Source organism: Fukomys damarensis, unplaced genomic scaffold, assembly GCF_012274545.1.
Source record: "Fukomys damarensis isolate Sample0158 unplaced genomic scaffold, DMR_v1.0_HiC HiC_scaffold_30, whole genome shotgun sequence".
In the NCBI taxonomy this organism is placed as follows: domain Eukaryota; kingdom Metazoa; phylum Chordata; class Mammalia; order Rodentia; family Bathyergidae; genus Fukomys; species Fukomys damarensis.
This window is the reverse complement of record NW_022900942.1, coordinates 54,285,237-54,302,052: the sequence shown is the minus strand read 5'-3', so window position 1 is coordinate 54,302,052 and position 16,816 is coordinate 54,285,237. Positions and strand designations below refer to the sequence as shown.

Sequence of the window (16,816 nt, the reverse complement as noted above, 5' to 3'; positions counted from 1 at the left end):
ATAATTTCACTGTCAAGAAGCAATTTCTCATCTTGTATGTAACCCATGATTCTATGAGAGTTTCAAACTCATTTCTGCATTGTCACCAAGGGGCAGAGAAGGGTTTCTCCAACCACTGACAGATATACTTAACCACGATTACAGCCACACTTTCACTCTCTACATTAAACACAGTCTCTTTGATTTTTAAACATGGTTGGCCTGCTTTAGGAAAACTGTCTTTAATTTGTCTTGCCTCCTTCTTGCATAAGACAGCGGGCTAAATGTAAAAGGACTATTACTGGATGCAAACAGAAATGAAGCCCATTTCTTTATCTCACAATGACAGTGTGACTGAAAAGAGAAATATTAGGATTGTGAACTGATCTAAATTTACTTGGTATGTGAGCAACCTGGCACTCAAGAAAGAATATTGAAAAATACCCCATAATCTCATAAAAATACGGCATTCACGCTGAGTTTATTGGCATATAAGAATAGTATTTCATACAGTAATGGAAGAGGTGAAAAACATACATGTTCAGAATATCACTGAGCTGAAAGTAGTTTTGCAAAAACTCATTTCAATAATCTCTGATGCAAAACATTCCTAGAAAAAGAATCACTGACAGCTGGAAGTTAATAGGTACAATGTCACAGGCACACATCTAACTCCTAAGTAAATCTCTCAGTTCCATTTTGAAAGAAGTGATGTTGATTGGCTCATATTACTTTATTATAGTGCACTGAGCACTATCTTGTGTGTATAATTAATTGCAATGGTAATGTTTTCTTTGATCCAATTCAAGTGAATGCTACTAGAGCAAATAAAGCATTAAAAAAAAACCCTACAGTAACTTTGACAATCCTTGGCAGTAATATTTATTGTGATGGGTGTAATGTTTCCTACATAATCTGAAGTCCCATTACAGTAAAAGCTGGCTCAGCCAGAAATCTGCAAAGCACAAATCCTATGAGTTGGCATTTTGATAATTCACTCTAATGATTATTATGAATGGCTGAAATAACGACCTTGAGGATCTGTAAGAAAATGGTCTGGACAGAACCTAGAAAGGATATAAGCATTTTACTAAGGCCAGACTGTTCAGGAAATGATGTGAACAGAACTTCAACCAGAACCTAAGCAACCTAAAAATTCAAGATCATGAGAAGGAGCAAGGAATTCCAGGCAGAAGGGAATCTCGTGATCAAAATCATAGAGATATCCAGGAACACACCGGGTGGAAACCTGTGACACTGAGATGACCTGATCCACCTGGAAATTTACCAAAATAGCCACTCTCAACCAGATTGGTACTGCGTGATATTTCAATGTCTTCAAAACTGTATGCCTTTTCAACAAAATATCATGCCAGAAATGGGTTTCTCGACGTTTACTGTTTTAAATGTTTGTCAGTAGAATGTATGTATTTACTAGTGTTCAAATCCATTAAATACAGAGCAAAGGGGTAAGTTCTAATAGAGGAGATAATCTCTCTGCACTAAACAAGGCTATCAACAAGGACTACAAAAAACAAGAATCACATATGTTTCATTTGTACCTTCTTAAAAATACAAGACTGAAAAATTAAATTTATGCAAACATTATTTGACCATGATGCTTAATTTAGCTCCCAATGAAAATCTGACTATAAAAAAAAAACTGAAAAAATGCTGTGGATATTAAAAATTAGATATTAGAGGATGTTGACTTAGTCAATTATCACATCAAATATTATGTAGTCTAGTGATGATGTATCCAGGATACATATATCATGTGATTGATATGAAATTCTGTAAAAAAAAAAAAATCACACAACATTTATTAATGAAAATTAGCATAACGATAACAGTTATGCCGATTACCTGGAGTTAAAGTATATGCAATATGGCTCAACTTTAAGATACAGAATAAATTCAAATACAGCTTTTGATTGCCTTACTTCTCGATCAAGTCCAGCTGCCACTGTGATGATGTCTCCAGTCTCATTATTGATTGTAAACATGTTGGGTGAAGGGGTGCTTGGAGCCTGGGACAGGATTCTGTACCTCAACATTCCATTGAGGGCATTTGGGTCATCAGCATCAATAGCAGTTACGGTCATCACGTAAGTTCCTGGAGACAGTGGACATGGAAAACAATCCATTATCCTGAATTTGGGGATCCCTAAAAGAAGGTGTACTTCCCATTTGATATGTACTGCTGTTGCTTTTTCAACAGCAGTATTTCATATCATTTAGATGATTTAAAAACACTGTTTTAAAGACTATAAAACACAATGTAGATCACTGAAAGGAAGGTTATAAGAGATACATATTTATAATGAGTCAATTTTTCATTAATTTAGAAGACAAATTCACTCTATGATTCCAAAAAGATTCACTGCAGGCTCTAACATATAAAATGCAAATAAGAAATACAGATGCCATTAGAAACATTTCATGGCTGCCGATTCCTTCCCTTGGTTGGTTGTATTTTCATCTGTTAAACAACAACATTTAGAAAAGCATGCTGAGCATGATGCTTTCCAATGCCCGAGTCACTTTCTGAAAGAAAGCTGTGTGCATAGCAAAGCATACTCCATTACTCAGGTCATAAGGAGCCATCTCATGCATCACTGCTTTGGTACACTGAATAGGGATCTGACATTGTGTTTCATTTTTTCCCTTGGAGATTGAAAGAATACTGTAATCAACTTAGGGACTTCAACTTATTGAACATTTTGGAAAGTAAATCTATGAAGCATTAAGAGCAAATAAGTCCAATTTAGCTCAACAAAGTATAATTTAGAAGTCACTAAGAAAAGCGGTTACTATTCAGAATGGTTTATTTTATGGCATTTTCTAAAGAACTGATTGGTCGATTTTGTATCTCTAGCCTACCTGCTTAGGCACTGTAATGGAGAAAATTCTACCTTCTGTGCTGATATGGAATATGTTCACCCCAGGGTCAACCTGATTAAGACACTACATGCATTTATACAGTTTCTCCACAATGAATGCAATTATTATGTATTAGAAACATATACTAATAATAAGCAAACTAAGAAAGAATAATAATTAATGATACCTTGGTTACATTGATCAAATTTGTTTTCAGAGCTTGTCCCTCTAAACAAGAAATGCTTTTTGGTTATGTACCATCTCTACACCTTTACTGTTTTCAAAAACTCTATTTCATATTTTCTTGCTTTCTCTTCCCAGCTAGATTCAAAGCTCCTGCAGGGCAGGAATGTGCTTGTTATTGTTGAATGCCTATGGTTAGATCAGGGCCTGGCAGACAGCACTTGCTTATAAGCTTATGATGAATGAATTACTGGTTAGATTAAAAAGTATATCTCAGAACCAGGAGTCAAAATACTGATGATACAACTTAAAAGATATCACATTAAGAAACCTTACCTAGAAGGATGTTTTCAAACTTACAGAAAAACCACAGGAAATATACTTATGAAATGTCTTTACTTGTAGCAATTACCAATAGTCTTTTATTGATGGGAAACAAATGGAAATCCATGGTTAAATGCATAATAAATATAGCCCGAATGGTTTATTTTTATCAATTTTTGTGAAGCACCTTATTTTAAAGTTTGCAGTAATAGAGGGAAAGGCACCAAATGATTTTTAGAAACAAAACTTCCGCAGGAGGGGAAAAAAGCCCAAGGTTGACCTATTTTTGGAATATCTGTATAAGATATGTTTTAGTCAGGATATGTTTAACACACTTCAGTTATGCTGTATTTTGAAACAAAGAAGAAAGCTGCTTTGAAAATGTGACTCAGAAGGAGCCACAGAGTAGTGAGGCCCCCCCCACCCCCGTGCAGCTCTGTCCTCCCTCCAGGGGTTCCTCTCACCCCTCTTTTCTGAGGATACAGAGAAGCACGCCTGGACCAAGTAAGAGTGTGTAGGGCACAGTGGCTTATACGGAAAACATCACTTGCGGGTAAGAGAGCTGCAGGAAATAATAGAGATGACCAAGGAATTATGTAGCTCACTTTTAAATGTTAAGGCTTTACAAGTTGCAAAATAAATAGCACAGTAAATCTCTTGAAACACCAAATCTTCTCAGAGAGGCTGACCAAACTTTGACCACCACTATCCAGACTACTCCCTTGTCCACTAGCATTTCACTCCAAACAGGCCTCTCCTCTGTAGCTATTTGACTGTGATTAAGATCTGCAGTGTTTTCTGTACAAGAACCTAACCTTGGTCAAATACCAACTCCTATCAGGTGAGGTTCTGGCCAGTGCTGTTCCTAGGCTAGACCATGTTCTGTTACACTGACTGAAAGGAGGGTGCAAATGACATTAGGGCCACCTGGAGAGGAAACAGCAGTAGGTAGAGCGCAGCAGTCACCGCTCTTACCAAGGTCCTATCCTGCTGTGGTTTGTGTGTGTGTATGAATTTTGCGGTTGCATTTTCATACATGCATAAACCACTTTGATCACTATCATCTTGCTATCACACTCTCTCTCCCTCTCTTTTTTTTAACTCCACCGCTGGGTCCCAGGAACACCAAGTAGCTATAAAGCTGTCCAGCTGGGTCTTTGTTGCTGCAATATCTCCTATGACTGGATCTGTACTTTGTGGACAGAAAGCCTCTCATCATCTGGTGCTCACTTTCGAGCTGCCCTGGCTGTGTCAGCAGCACGAGAGGCTCCTGCAGATTTACATAGGATACAATCCATTACTGGGGTATGTTGTTTTTAATGATGGGAAAAATTACCATGTGGGCAGGAAGGGGCATGCTTTTCTGTTTTTGCTCTTCAATCTGTGTTTCTCTAAATTATCTTCCCATTATGAGAAAAGAAAATGACACTAAAAGGCTCACACGATTTCCTCTTTCCTTGCTTATATGATAGCACCAGTTAAGCAAAATATCCCTAAGTCATCTCCCAGGTATAATTTGCAAACTTACCAGGCTTGGATCCCTCAGGAACAGTCCCATTCCAGACCTGGTGCAAGAACTCAGGTCTATTATCATTCATGTCAATAACATTGATGACAATGTCAATTGGGTTCTCCACCTGATTGCCATTAATATCTACTGCATGTGCCCTCAACTGCAAAAGTAATTAGAAAACAAAGGTACTTAGCAGATCTGTCTGCAAGGAGATACCAATATGCAATCACAGCACTACTCAAATAGCAAGAATGCATGAAAAGTAAAAAAACAAAAGCTGTTCCTCCCTAAAATGTCCATCAACTTCATACATTTAGAGTAGACACAGTAGGAACGCACCACCTCTACTACCCTGTATGTGAGGCATTATGTTCAAATCTCAGTGGGGTTTAACTCATTTAATTATCAACATTTGAAGAGGAGGAAACTGGGCTTCAGATATGTTAAGTAACTGGTGCTGATCGCACTGCTCTGTCTGTTAACAGAACCTAGATTGAAAGCCAGTTCTCTCAAGCTCCCCAATCCTTTTGTTAAACATGTATATACGGTAGAGCCAGAATAACTAATAACACGGTGCTACCACAGCGTAGTCCTAAAGCTCAGGGGAACAGGAGGGAATCCGGAAAATTAACTGCACAGGGGATTTTAAGTTGTGAAGCCACTCATAAACATGAGGACTACTTCAGTATACAAGGCAGCTGTGCCGTTCGACCATCCTAGTTCTCAGTTTTACAGGTGGTTTTGGAGAAATTTTATATTATTTTTCTTTTTGAACAAATAAAATCACTCAGCTACTCTTGGCAGAGTATCTTCAAAATCTTTTCATCTAGCACACAGAGATTCATTTCAGCCTTTTCAATGGCTATGTAGCGCTCCATTAAATTGTTTCTTTTTAATTGAAAGGCTTTTATGCTTTTCCTGTTATGTGTGCTGCAGGCCGTGGGTATGTGCATACCTTCCATCAAATTAAAGAAGCATCAGTATCTCCGTTTTCTATGAGCTCAGGATATTCTTTTTTTTTGGTTTTCTTTTTGGTTTGTTTGTTTGATTTTTTGAGACAGGGTCTCACTATGTAGTTGAGACTGCCCTGGAACTCACTACGTAGCCCAGGCTGGTGAGACAGGGTCTCACTATGTAGTTGAGACTGCCCTGGAACTCACTACGTAGCCCAGGCTGGTCTGGAACTCACAGCGATCCTCCTACCTCAGCCTCCCAAGTGCTAGGATTACAGGCGTGCGCCACCACACCAAGTTTACGGGCTCATGAAATAAGGTAAATTTTATTGCTGCATTTCCATACCTATAGAGTCATATGTTTTTTTCCTTGACTTATTTAAACTATCATATTTCAATGCTGTACCTTAAGTCTAAAAATACTGAATCTTAGTAGTAATGCTTAATACTTGTAATTCTGTAATTAATTCTATTCTGCTATGGATATTGTCTTTCAATATGCAAATGGAAAGCATTTGAAGACTGGTAATTTATTCCCAAACTCCCTGAATATATTTCCTAAGTTTTAACCACAGTAGTCCAGACAGTGAGAATTCCCACAGAAAGAGATTGGGTTCTTGTGTGTTGATATTATTTATATTCATAAATTAGAGACAAAACTAATTTGGGACTGTTCTGCTATGTACTATTTTAACCAAGCTTCCCTATTGAATGTAGAATAGGAATGGGGACTCATTTTCATTACAATTATAATACTATACATCTATTAACAATGTTGTGATCTCTCTGTATTTTTCATAAAACAGTTTTGACCTCATTCATATAAATTTGTTCTTATAGCTTTTCTTAGCTACATATCTGAAGGCAAGTATCAACATGTGAAAAGTAATGAGATTTCAGGCTACTCCCTTTGCTTTTTCTGTTTTTTCTTTCAGTATTTGCTTTTCACCAAGAGCATTTATCAATTCTACAAAAACCATTCAAAATATTAAATCAAAAAGCTACAGAGATTTCTGCCGTTAAGACTCACAATGTCAAGGCTATCTGACAGATAAGAGGCAACTGTAAACTGCACACATTTTAGAGGGGTAAGAACACAGAGATGGATCAGCTGGTTGAAATCTTACATGAAACCGGGCTATCAGCTCGCGATCCAGGGGCTTGGTCACTGACAGCTGACCCGAGATGGGGTTGATAATGAAGATGCCGGTTGGAGGCTGGTCAGCTCCTGGCCCAGTGACGCTGTACCGCAGTGAGAGGTTTTTATCTCTATCAGACCTGATCTGAGGATCAGAAAACAATCACCTTCAATGAGCGGAGAAATGAGCTCACGATCAGAGACAGTGCACACCACACTCAAGCCCTTGTTCAGATGCAGCCCTGCTCTGGCTTTTCCCAGGACTTCACAGAAACTCTCCCAGTTCCTCGTCTTCCTCTGGGCCCCTTAGTGATGGGCTTGCAAAAGCACTATCACCTATGGACAGAGAGACCTGGGCAACCTTCATTCACAACTGAAAGAATGCTCGCTGGGAGGAGTGCAAAAAAATCAAAATTTAGAAGTGTCAGTTTTTAGAAACAGTTTCCAGGCTAGACCTGGAACACAGTAACAGGTGTCCAATTTAATTAAAAGTTGTTTGCTTTTTCTGCATCAGTTACAGTATGAAATAATTGTCTATCATAGGGTGAAACAGCCTCAAGTGGAATTCTAATCTAATGGTTAAGCCTGGACATCAACTTTCTTTCCCTGCATTGTCCGAACAGTATTCACTGCAACCAAAGCCGCCCATAGCATTTGAAGGTGTCATCTAAGACCAGGATTTTTTTTTATTAATGACAAAGCATGTGAGGACAGGTGTTAAAACGTATTTTTATATTCAAATGCCATGCCCATTAATAGCTCACTGTTTGCTCTTCCAAATATATCTTCTCCCAGGAAAATCAAGTCAATGGATGAGCAATGTATGGAGGCCAAACTGGCTAAAAAAGAAAAGCAGGAAGACAGGTACAGAGAAGGGGCAGATTGAGCAATGCAGTTTGTATATAATAAACACCTTTATGTATTCGATACATACTTATGACATTAATAAAATCTGGTTGTGTTTTTTAAAGTTAAAATTCCTTATTTTCTCATATTCAGTTTAGGCAGAAACAGAAAGCAGCTTTACACTGGAGGTGATACTCACTGTGAGACTGAATTATAATGCACCCAGCACTTAATACTCATTGTGTGTGCTGGAGCACTAAAATAATGGTCCTCAGAAACCTTTACACTCTAATACCTGGGAACACAATGATTTTGTCTTATTGTCCTTTTGTAATAAAAAAAACAGATTGCTAATTTTACTAAACATGCAAATGTAACTATGGTTTTTAAAATTTCTGCCTCTGACAGCATGCATCTGCAATAACTGGAAAAGAACCTTATTTCTCCGCTGTGAAAGCCTCTGGTGTTACACCACCCCGGGGAGCTTGTTAATGGGATCAGAGGTCATTTTTTTTTCCTTAAAAAACTCTCAGATGCACTTGGTGCTGGCATTTTTAGCAATGATTGCCCTTTATTTATTTTTTTTTCCTTTTGTCCAAAAGCTATCTGTGGAGGGCAGAACTCATCATGGCAACCTCAGCTTTGAGACCAGGCTGCTCCAGGTCTGTGCTGTCAGAGTGGGTACAGAGCAAGCAGAAATGCATGCCAGTGTCAGGTGTCAGGTGTGTGAGTTATGCACTGAGCAAGCATCCGGATCAACAAAGGGTCCTACTTAGACATAAGCCAGGAGAGAATAAAAAAAAGGGAAAAGGCTCCCAACACAGTAGAGAATTCCACTGACCCCTCAAATTTTCCTATTTATGTCCCAGAATTAAAAAGAGCCAGAAACGTTTCTAACACATCCTTGCCCCATGCCATGGACATAATGAACACAGTGTTGCCTTACCCTGACGAGCTCCTGAGGAAAAGGTCCTCTGGAGTTTTCGGGCAAGTTGATCGGAGGGATGACCCAGTCTCTCTTCTGCCTTTGCAGGGAGCCGGTGTGCTTGATGGATTGTCTTGGGAACACTATTTCTTCAATTTCATGAGATTCCTTTGGATTGAAAAAACATGCAAGACATCCCTGAGAACTAGGCAAACATTTTCTGAAAGAATATCAATATTAATCACTATATGAAAGCACAGGAACCAGTTGATTATGAACAAAAAGTAACTCTGGGGGGCCTTTTCTTGTCCTCCTCTTAAAAGGACAGAAAATACCATATAATTTCGGTGTTGCTCTGTTCATTGAAAGATTGAATCCTGATCAATTTGTTATAGAGATCAGTTGTGTAAACTATTTGCCACTTCTATAAACCATCTTAGAGAGTAGTTAATATTTAAGCAAAATTTAATAGTACCTTTTTATATATTTCTCATTAGTTTAAACCACAGTTCAGGTAATGTGCTACTGTACATTAAATTTAGATCTAGATGTGCTAAAATATAATTTGAATTCCAAGAGAAGTTTAATACATACTGCTAAGGAATGTCTCAAATATTTATGACCCTATTAAACCCCACAGAATTAATGCTGTAATTATTCTAAACCTATGTCAACCATGATGGATGTGGTAAATGACCCACTTTGCACACTAGGTATTAATCTTTGCGAGATGTCAACATTTTCTTCTGTTTCTCCCAGTATCCGTAGGCATCTCAGCCATTAGCCTTTGCTGCTTCAGTGCAAATATCCAACCTAGTCTGCCAGAACACAGAGAGCCAACAACAACAAAAGCATCTTTTCACCTCATTAGTTACCAGTTCTCACTTTATATTAGTCAAGTGCCACGACTCCGTTTAACAGTTAAAAGATCAAACAACAGTAATAGATTAAGCCGCATAGTAAAACCTCAACACAAGTATAAGACAGAATGGCATATTTTCCTCTGATATATTCATTCTGATTTGATTGCAGGCATTTATTTCACACTACAATTAAATACCAGAAAGGCATGTGTGTGTGTGTCCCTGTCTTTCACAGAACAACAAATATGCAAAATATAGTTCATAAAATAGTGGTGTGTCTCTTCATATCTTCTGAATTAACTACAAGAACCATAATATTCAGAGAATAACAGCAACAAGACTTTCATACGTTATTGTGCCTTGTTTGAAATCCCTAATGTAATGACTTAAACACAGTAAGTGCTCAATAAACATTTGTCGAATTGAACAATTTTCTTGGAAATGTACCTCATTCATTTTTATCTTAGCTCTCAGCAGCTTCCACCAGAGGGAGTGCATCATTCCTAAAAGTCGTATCAGTGTATAAATAATTCATGCTCACCAGTTTGATTATTAAGAACCAAGATGAAACTCAACACTCATTGTCAGGGTGCTTTTGTAAATCTGTACTCCTCATCTAATAAGTCTGATTCATGGCATCCTGTAAAGAACTGTTTATTTTGTGGTTGTATTCAACAGCTTAAAAAGCTCTGAGACATTTAAAACAAACTACGTCTAATTTAAATTAGATTATAAACATCAAAATATAAACAAACCTTTCAAATACAATTTCTGGTTGCTTAAAATATATTGAGTCTTGGGCTGGGGACTTAGCTCAGTGGTTCCAGCACCTGCCTTGCAAGTACAAGGACCCGAGTTCGATTCCCCAGTACCAAAAAATAAGTAAATAGATAAAAGTATCTTACAAGATTAAAAACACCACAAAATAGTTAAAGGAACTGAAGTTGATAAAAATGCAAATACTCGCCATCCATTCATGTGATACGAAGCAAAGTATCTATTTCACTCAGATGGTTAGAAATCGGACTTTCAAACATCAGCTCCAGAGCCATATCTGGGTACAATACCTGGGCTGACTCCTCAGTTAAGGCTGGTTTGAGGCTCAACTTCACTGCCACTTGCCATTTTTCCTGGGTCTCCTTGTCCTGGGCATAGATCAGGAACTTAGCATGCTCAGAAGAGAGTGCAAAGCTTCTCACGGCATATACCACGCCCTCCTCATCCACCTTGAAGTCTGCCGGTTCACTACTTTCATACTGGACTTTTCTTTTGCCATTGCAGTTGCTAAAGTTCACTGTAAAAAAGAACAAATATTTAAGTCTAATTATACCACAAAGGCAAAGATAACTAACATCTAAACCTCTGCTGGGTTTAGGTGAGATGATAAAACACAGCAGTATGAACACAGTTCTATTCTTATATTATGGATGGTGTTTTCACCCTTTAAGAATACGGCCAGACTTCTAGATCAGCAGATTCTGAACCTGAGGAGGATTCAACCAACCTCAATCAACTGCGGAATGAAAATATTCTAAAAGATTAGAAAAGCATTGCATCTATACTGATGTTCTTTCTGAAGCTGTACTGACTTGTCTTGTTTTCTTGTCTTTATTCCCTAATCAAGACAGCACAACAACTCACAGAGCATTTACATTGTATGTGGCGGGATAAGAAATCCACAGATGCACAAGTATGCAGGAGGATGTGTGTAGGTTATATGCAAATATTATACCATGTTCATTTCAGAGATTTGAGACTCTCTAGATTTGGGTATCTGCTGGAGTTCATGGATCAAATCTGCCTCAGATACCAAGGGAAGCCTGCACCACACTGCACTTGTAAGTTGTTCCCTGGCTTCTCCTTATTTCAAAGCCTTCCATCTACTTCACAGACCCTGGGGTACAGGACTCTCAGGTTCAGCTGCTGCTTTTCCCCCTAATACCTCTCACTGAGACTCCACAGTCCCCAAGTCTGTATTACCCTGCATTCCCAGGTCCAGTCACTAAAGGTAGAATTCCCTGGTTCTCAGTCTCCACGGAGCAAGCTGAGTTTTACTACCAATATCAAAGCCCTGCCTGACATTCCTTGGGACAAAGACTGCAGGCACATTTTCTTAGTTATCTTCTAGACCCTCATGTTTCCTGGCACATCGCTTTAATACGCAAACTTTAAACAAATGCTTAAAGGAAGGGACAATAATACTGTTTCATCTTTCCTAATGTTGAATACACACTATGGTTTACAATTATAAGATGGAACGGTAGTTAAAATACAAATATTTTGAATTTCCTATTCCTCCTGATGCTGAGTTCTATTAAGTGACAACAATTTTACAAATTTTGAAATGAATAAAAATATTTAAATGCCTTAAGAATAGAAAGATTCAAAAAGGTTTTAGTGTATTAATTATTTCAGTCTCATGTGCAGTGACTTAGAATTGAAAGAAAATATTCTTTGTGTGTGTGTGGTGTTGAAACTTGAAGCCAGAGCCAAGTACAGGCCAGGCAAGCATTTGACCGACCTACATTCCCAGCCCCAAATCAATGCTTCCTTAAATTCAGTATCCATAAGCTTGTGTTTCAACAGTTAGCGCGCATACTGATTTATGAATGTGCAAACTAGAAATATTCAAGGAAAAAATAACAATACAAATTAAAATATTCTGTAAGAAAGGTTATTCTCTTCATAGTCCTTTTAAGAAAACTGTCTGGGAATACCAAGAAAAGGGATTAAAGAAAGAGCAATTCATTTCCAAAAAAGTCCTGATATTTTATTCTGACCATAACTACATAGTTTATGCTTTGAAAAGCAATCAGTAGGTACACATTATAGATATAATCATACACCTTTTGCATTTCTCCATTATCTAAGTATTTACGGACCACACCAACAGCCCCCACACAAATAGAACACAGTTCTCCTACTTTCATTAATATAAATTTACTGAGCCATTCACAAGACCACAGCTGAATAACACACACGCTTATTTCCCTTAGTAACCATAAAATCCTTGAGAGAAGTAATAGACTACTTTAAGTATTGAATGTATTATTTTCCATGTAATCTACATATATCGTCCTTTATATTTTGCTCACTTCAAAATGCAAATAAAAGTTGTATCTTAAACTCAATTATGTTAAACTAAAATGTTTGTCTTTCGAGTAGAGGTTTCCCAAGATAACTAATTACCCCACTTCATGCCACATGATTTAAAATTTACAAATGAGGAAATTTTCTAGAGACCAATGCTATTTACTGTTTATCTTTTATTAAAGACAACAAAATGAAGAACCTTGCTGAGAAATCAAAATGATTTACCCTCTTTGAGCATAAAAGTATATACCCCTTTTTATATTACAAAAGAAAGGCATGGTAATGAAGGTGGATCTCCAAAAGTATTCATTCTTTTGCAGTTTCTTGTTAACGTTTACCCCTCCCACATTGATCCTCATTGGTCCACACCTGGATTGTTGTAACTGTCTCCTGGCGGCCTTCTCCCAGATCCAGGTCATGGTGCACCCACTGCTAGATGGGACCTCTTTTGTGATTTTCTCCTTCCTGCTCGAATTCCAGAATATGAAGCTTACACTCTTTCAGTTGATTTCTGATCATCGTGTCTCTTTGGTATCACTTATATCACTGGGTAAGATATCAACTGTCCCCTCAGATAGCCACAGCAGCTGTCCCCTACCTCTCTACTGATCACATCTACCCTCATCACCGTGTCTATCTGGAACCTTTCCCCACATCACAGTGCTAAAGCCAGGCCACCCTCTCCAGGGGGGAAACTACTGAACTTCAGAAGATGCCAGCCTCTCCCTCATTTAAGACTGCACTGAAACTTTTTTTTTTTTCATTTCTTACTCATCGAAACACATTAAGTTTATTTTATTGTAATAATCATTATAATGAACAATGCTTATTTATTAATGCTTTTATGTCAGTAAAACTGCTCTCTCAAAGCATAATGTGAGCTCATTTGATTATCTGACAGTGAGCCTTAGTTCTTTTCTTTCCTATATACCTACTAGTGAAACCAGTATAAATGCTTGCTAAATATCCATGAATATCTCACAACTTTTCAAAAACTAGAAAATAGACTGGAAACACAGAAGTAGGCAGACTGCTATAGTAATATTCAACAACAAAAGACAAAAAGGTACTTCAAATAATTTAACTGTATATTAAGTTGTTGGTAGTGGAAAAATTGAATTAATACTTATTGAATCCCAGGCACTGCACAAGATACTTCAGATTGGATAATATACTTGACATTTAACAATAATTTTCCGGAGTCGGAATCATTCTTTCTTTTGTACAACTGGAGAAAAAGAAATCCAGAGAGCCGTCAGGGCTGTCTCCCTTCTAGTCATTCACCTACCAAAGTGCAAAGGAATCAAACTAAACTCAAGACTCTGTAGGTATTGAAACCCAAAGCTTTAAAAATAATAAAACTAAGGAAGTGACAAAGAGCCCTGATAAATGCCTGTGAAGAAAATACTGCCAAATTCAGACCTCCGAGAGCATCACGCACGGTACAAAGCATGCTAAAAAGTTATTCTTGAATTGCAATGTACTCTGAAAGCCCCTTAGAGGGCAGTAGCTGGAGCCCCTAAAGGTGGGGTGAGGGTGTGAGCAAAAGAGAATTTCGTCTTGGTTACTCGGGCTGCCTGTTCTGTTAATCTGGCACTCAGCTACCTGTTTGGATTTATGAAAAGTGTTTTGGGGAGGAAAAGAAGGCATTTGATAAAAAAGAAAAGAAAATGTGCTTTATTTCTGCAAAGAGTCACTGGACAGACTATAAATGAGAAGAGAAACACTTTGAAGTAAATGTTAAACATCGGTTACTTCCCATCAATTAGTTGTGCCACCTTTGTCTCTAAACTATAACTAATATAAATCGGTTTATATATTGTTAATTTTCACCGAATTTTAAAAACAAATGCTAATTCTCATGTACTCTAATATTCAAAGAGCAAACTTAGGGGGCATGTTCAGATTTAAAGAATATATTCTATTATATAATTCCTTTTGTATGTTAAAGAAGTACCGCAAATCAATTCTGCAGATAAAAATTTGTCAACTGAAGTTCTCCCTAGATAAATAATAGTCCTGACTTCACCCTGGTATTTATTACAGATACAGTGCCTGGTTAACGGTGATAGCCAGGGTTTATTATTTTCAAGTCAAATAAATTAAAATGCTTACTATTTTCTTTCTTCCTTTCTTCCTTCCTTCCTTCCTTCTTTCTTTCGTTCAGTACCGGGGATCAAACTCGGGTCCTTGAGCTTGTGGGGCAGGCGGTGGTACCACTGAGCTACTAAATCCCGGGCCCAAAAATGCTTACTATTTTCAATGGGTATCATATGCATTCCATTTATTTTCTACTGAGCAGTACTGAGAGGTTCTGTTGTCCCAATCACCGACCTATGTCCTCAATGTAGGTAGGAATATTTATTTTCTCCAATTAACCAACATTCAATTCTACTTTGGGACCAAACTCTGAATTTGTAAGAGACGATTTTTCTCTTAAAGAAACTTAAAAGTTGATGTGGAAAAAGGGAAAATATGCTGCTACAGAATCTTGATTATTAGTCCTAATTTATAGCTTATAGCCGATCAAAAGTTTTCAAGTTAAAAATAAAAGTGAGAGTGGACAGCAACCTTTCAAAGGAAGAGACAGCCAAGGCATGTAGTTTAATTTCTAAAATTACATTTAAAATCTAATTTTGAAGATTAAGAAAATAAAGTAAACATAACGGAACTTTACTCTTGTAAAAAGAAATCCATAGGTTGATGCAGCCAACTTGTTTCTGTTATTAAAGCATTTTTCTTAGGGACAGTAGGTAAAAAACATAATGAACGAGATTTTCAACTTTTATTTGTTTGAAACATAAAACAATTTTATAATTTTTAATATAGGGCTATTGATGGGGGTTTTCAAGAAAGACTGATGGAAAATATATTTTAAAATATGATCTTAAAATGTTATTCTGTATGACACTATCATGGCAAGCATAACATCATGTTTCTGGCAAAACTTATCAAAATGTAGAACACAGAATAAACTTGTAAAGTTTGCATGTTAGTTAACAATAATGCATCATTATCTATTCATCAGTTGTAACAAAAGTACCATATTAATTAAGATGTTAGTAATTGAGGATTTGGACAGGAACTATATATATAAGAAACTCAGTAATACTGCTCAGTTTTTCTGTAAACATAAAAGTCTATTTTTAAAAAATGCTTCCTTACAGATGATGGTCAAACCTGCTATATTATTAGATACACAAAAGGAAAGAATAGTTGTCCATAACTTCAGTCTTTCTCCAAAACGTCAGTGAAATGACTCAAGCTGGTAATACAGTATTTCCATATTATAATGGAACTACTTGGAGCTGGAAAATGTAATTGAATCAGTACCCTAGTTATGGAGGTACTGAGCTGGTGTTTAATGAAAGTCATAATACTTTATCACACACGTGATAACTTTGAAATTCTATTATCTTACAATAATCAGAGAACTTACAAACTTACTCTGACAGAACAATCTTGCTTAAGTGCTCAGATAACCCCAAAGTATAAACTCCAGAATTTTGTAATGTGGAATGAAAGGAAATGCACTCATGAGGACAACAGGAAGAACAAGCTTGGCCCGAGAGATAAACCAAACTTAAAACAAGTCTACATCCAATTAAATGTTTGTATCTGAAACATTGTAATAGACAAGAAATTTTTATTGAACTATTCAATAGTTTACATACATAATATGCAGTTACTATGTTCCAGCCTGCATAAAACTTTGTTAATAGGATTAATACAAAATTAAACACCAGGGAAATAATTGTTTTAAAGTACATTTTACTCTTAAAGCAATACTTCAAATTAATGTTAACCATAAAAACATAATATTCTTATAAAGTATTAACAGGAAGCCACAGATCTTACATATTAAATGTATTAGTAGTTAATAGTACTACATAAACCATATGAATGAAAATGTGCAAATACACACGGTTTATGTTTTTGTTCAAGTAACATCGAACAATATTTAGAAGCAATTAAGAAAGTATTTTTGTGCCTAAATATGCCTTTCCTGGGGCTAGGGATTTAGCTCAGTGGTTCCGGCACCTGCCTTTCAAGCACAAGGACCTGAGTTCGATCCCCAATACAAAAAAAAAAAAAAAAAAAAAAAAAAAAAACTCT

General features: G+C 36.9%; 1 protein-coding gene across 1 annotated transcript in view; it reads right to left on the bottom strand.

The window, feature by feature from the left end:
- The window catches only part of Cdh2 (cadherin 2), a 180,061-nt gene that overhangs the window by 48,256 nt on the left and 114,989 nt on the right, over positions 1–16,816 (bottom strand). The window contains exons 2-6 of the mRNA XM_010643995.2: positions 10,675–10,901; positions 8,766–8,912; positions 6,963–7,118; positions 4,898–5,042; positions 1,923–2,095 (exon numbers count right to left, since the gene is read on the bottom strand). Coding sequence (XP_010642297.1) covers positions 1,923–2,095; positions 4,898–5,042; positions 6,963–7,118; positions 8,766–8,912; positions 10,675–10,901 — 848 coding nt within the window. The remainder of the gene's footprint in view (positions 1–1,922; positions 2,096–4,897; positions 5,043–6,962; positions 7,119–8,765; positions 8,913–10,674; positions 10,902–16,816) is intronic.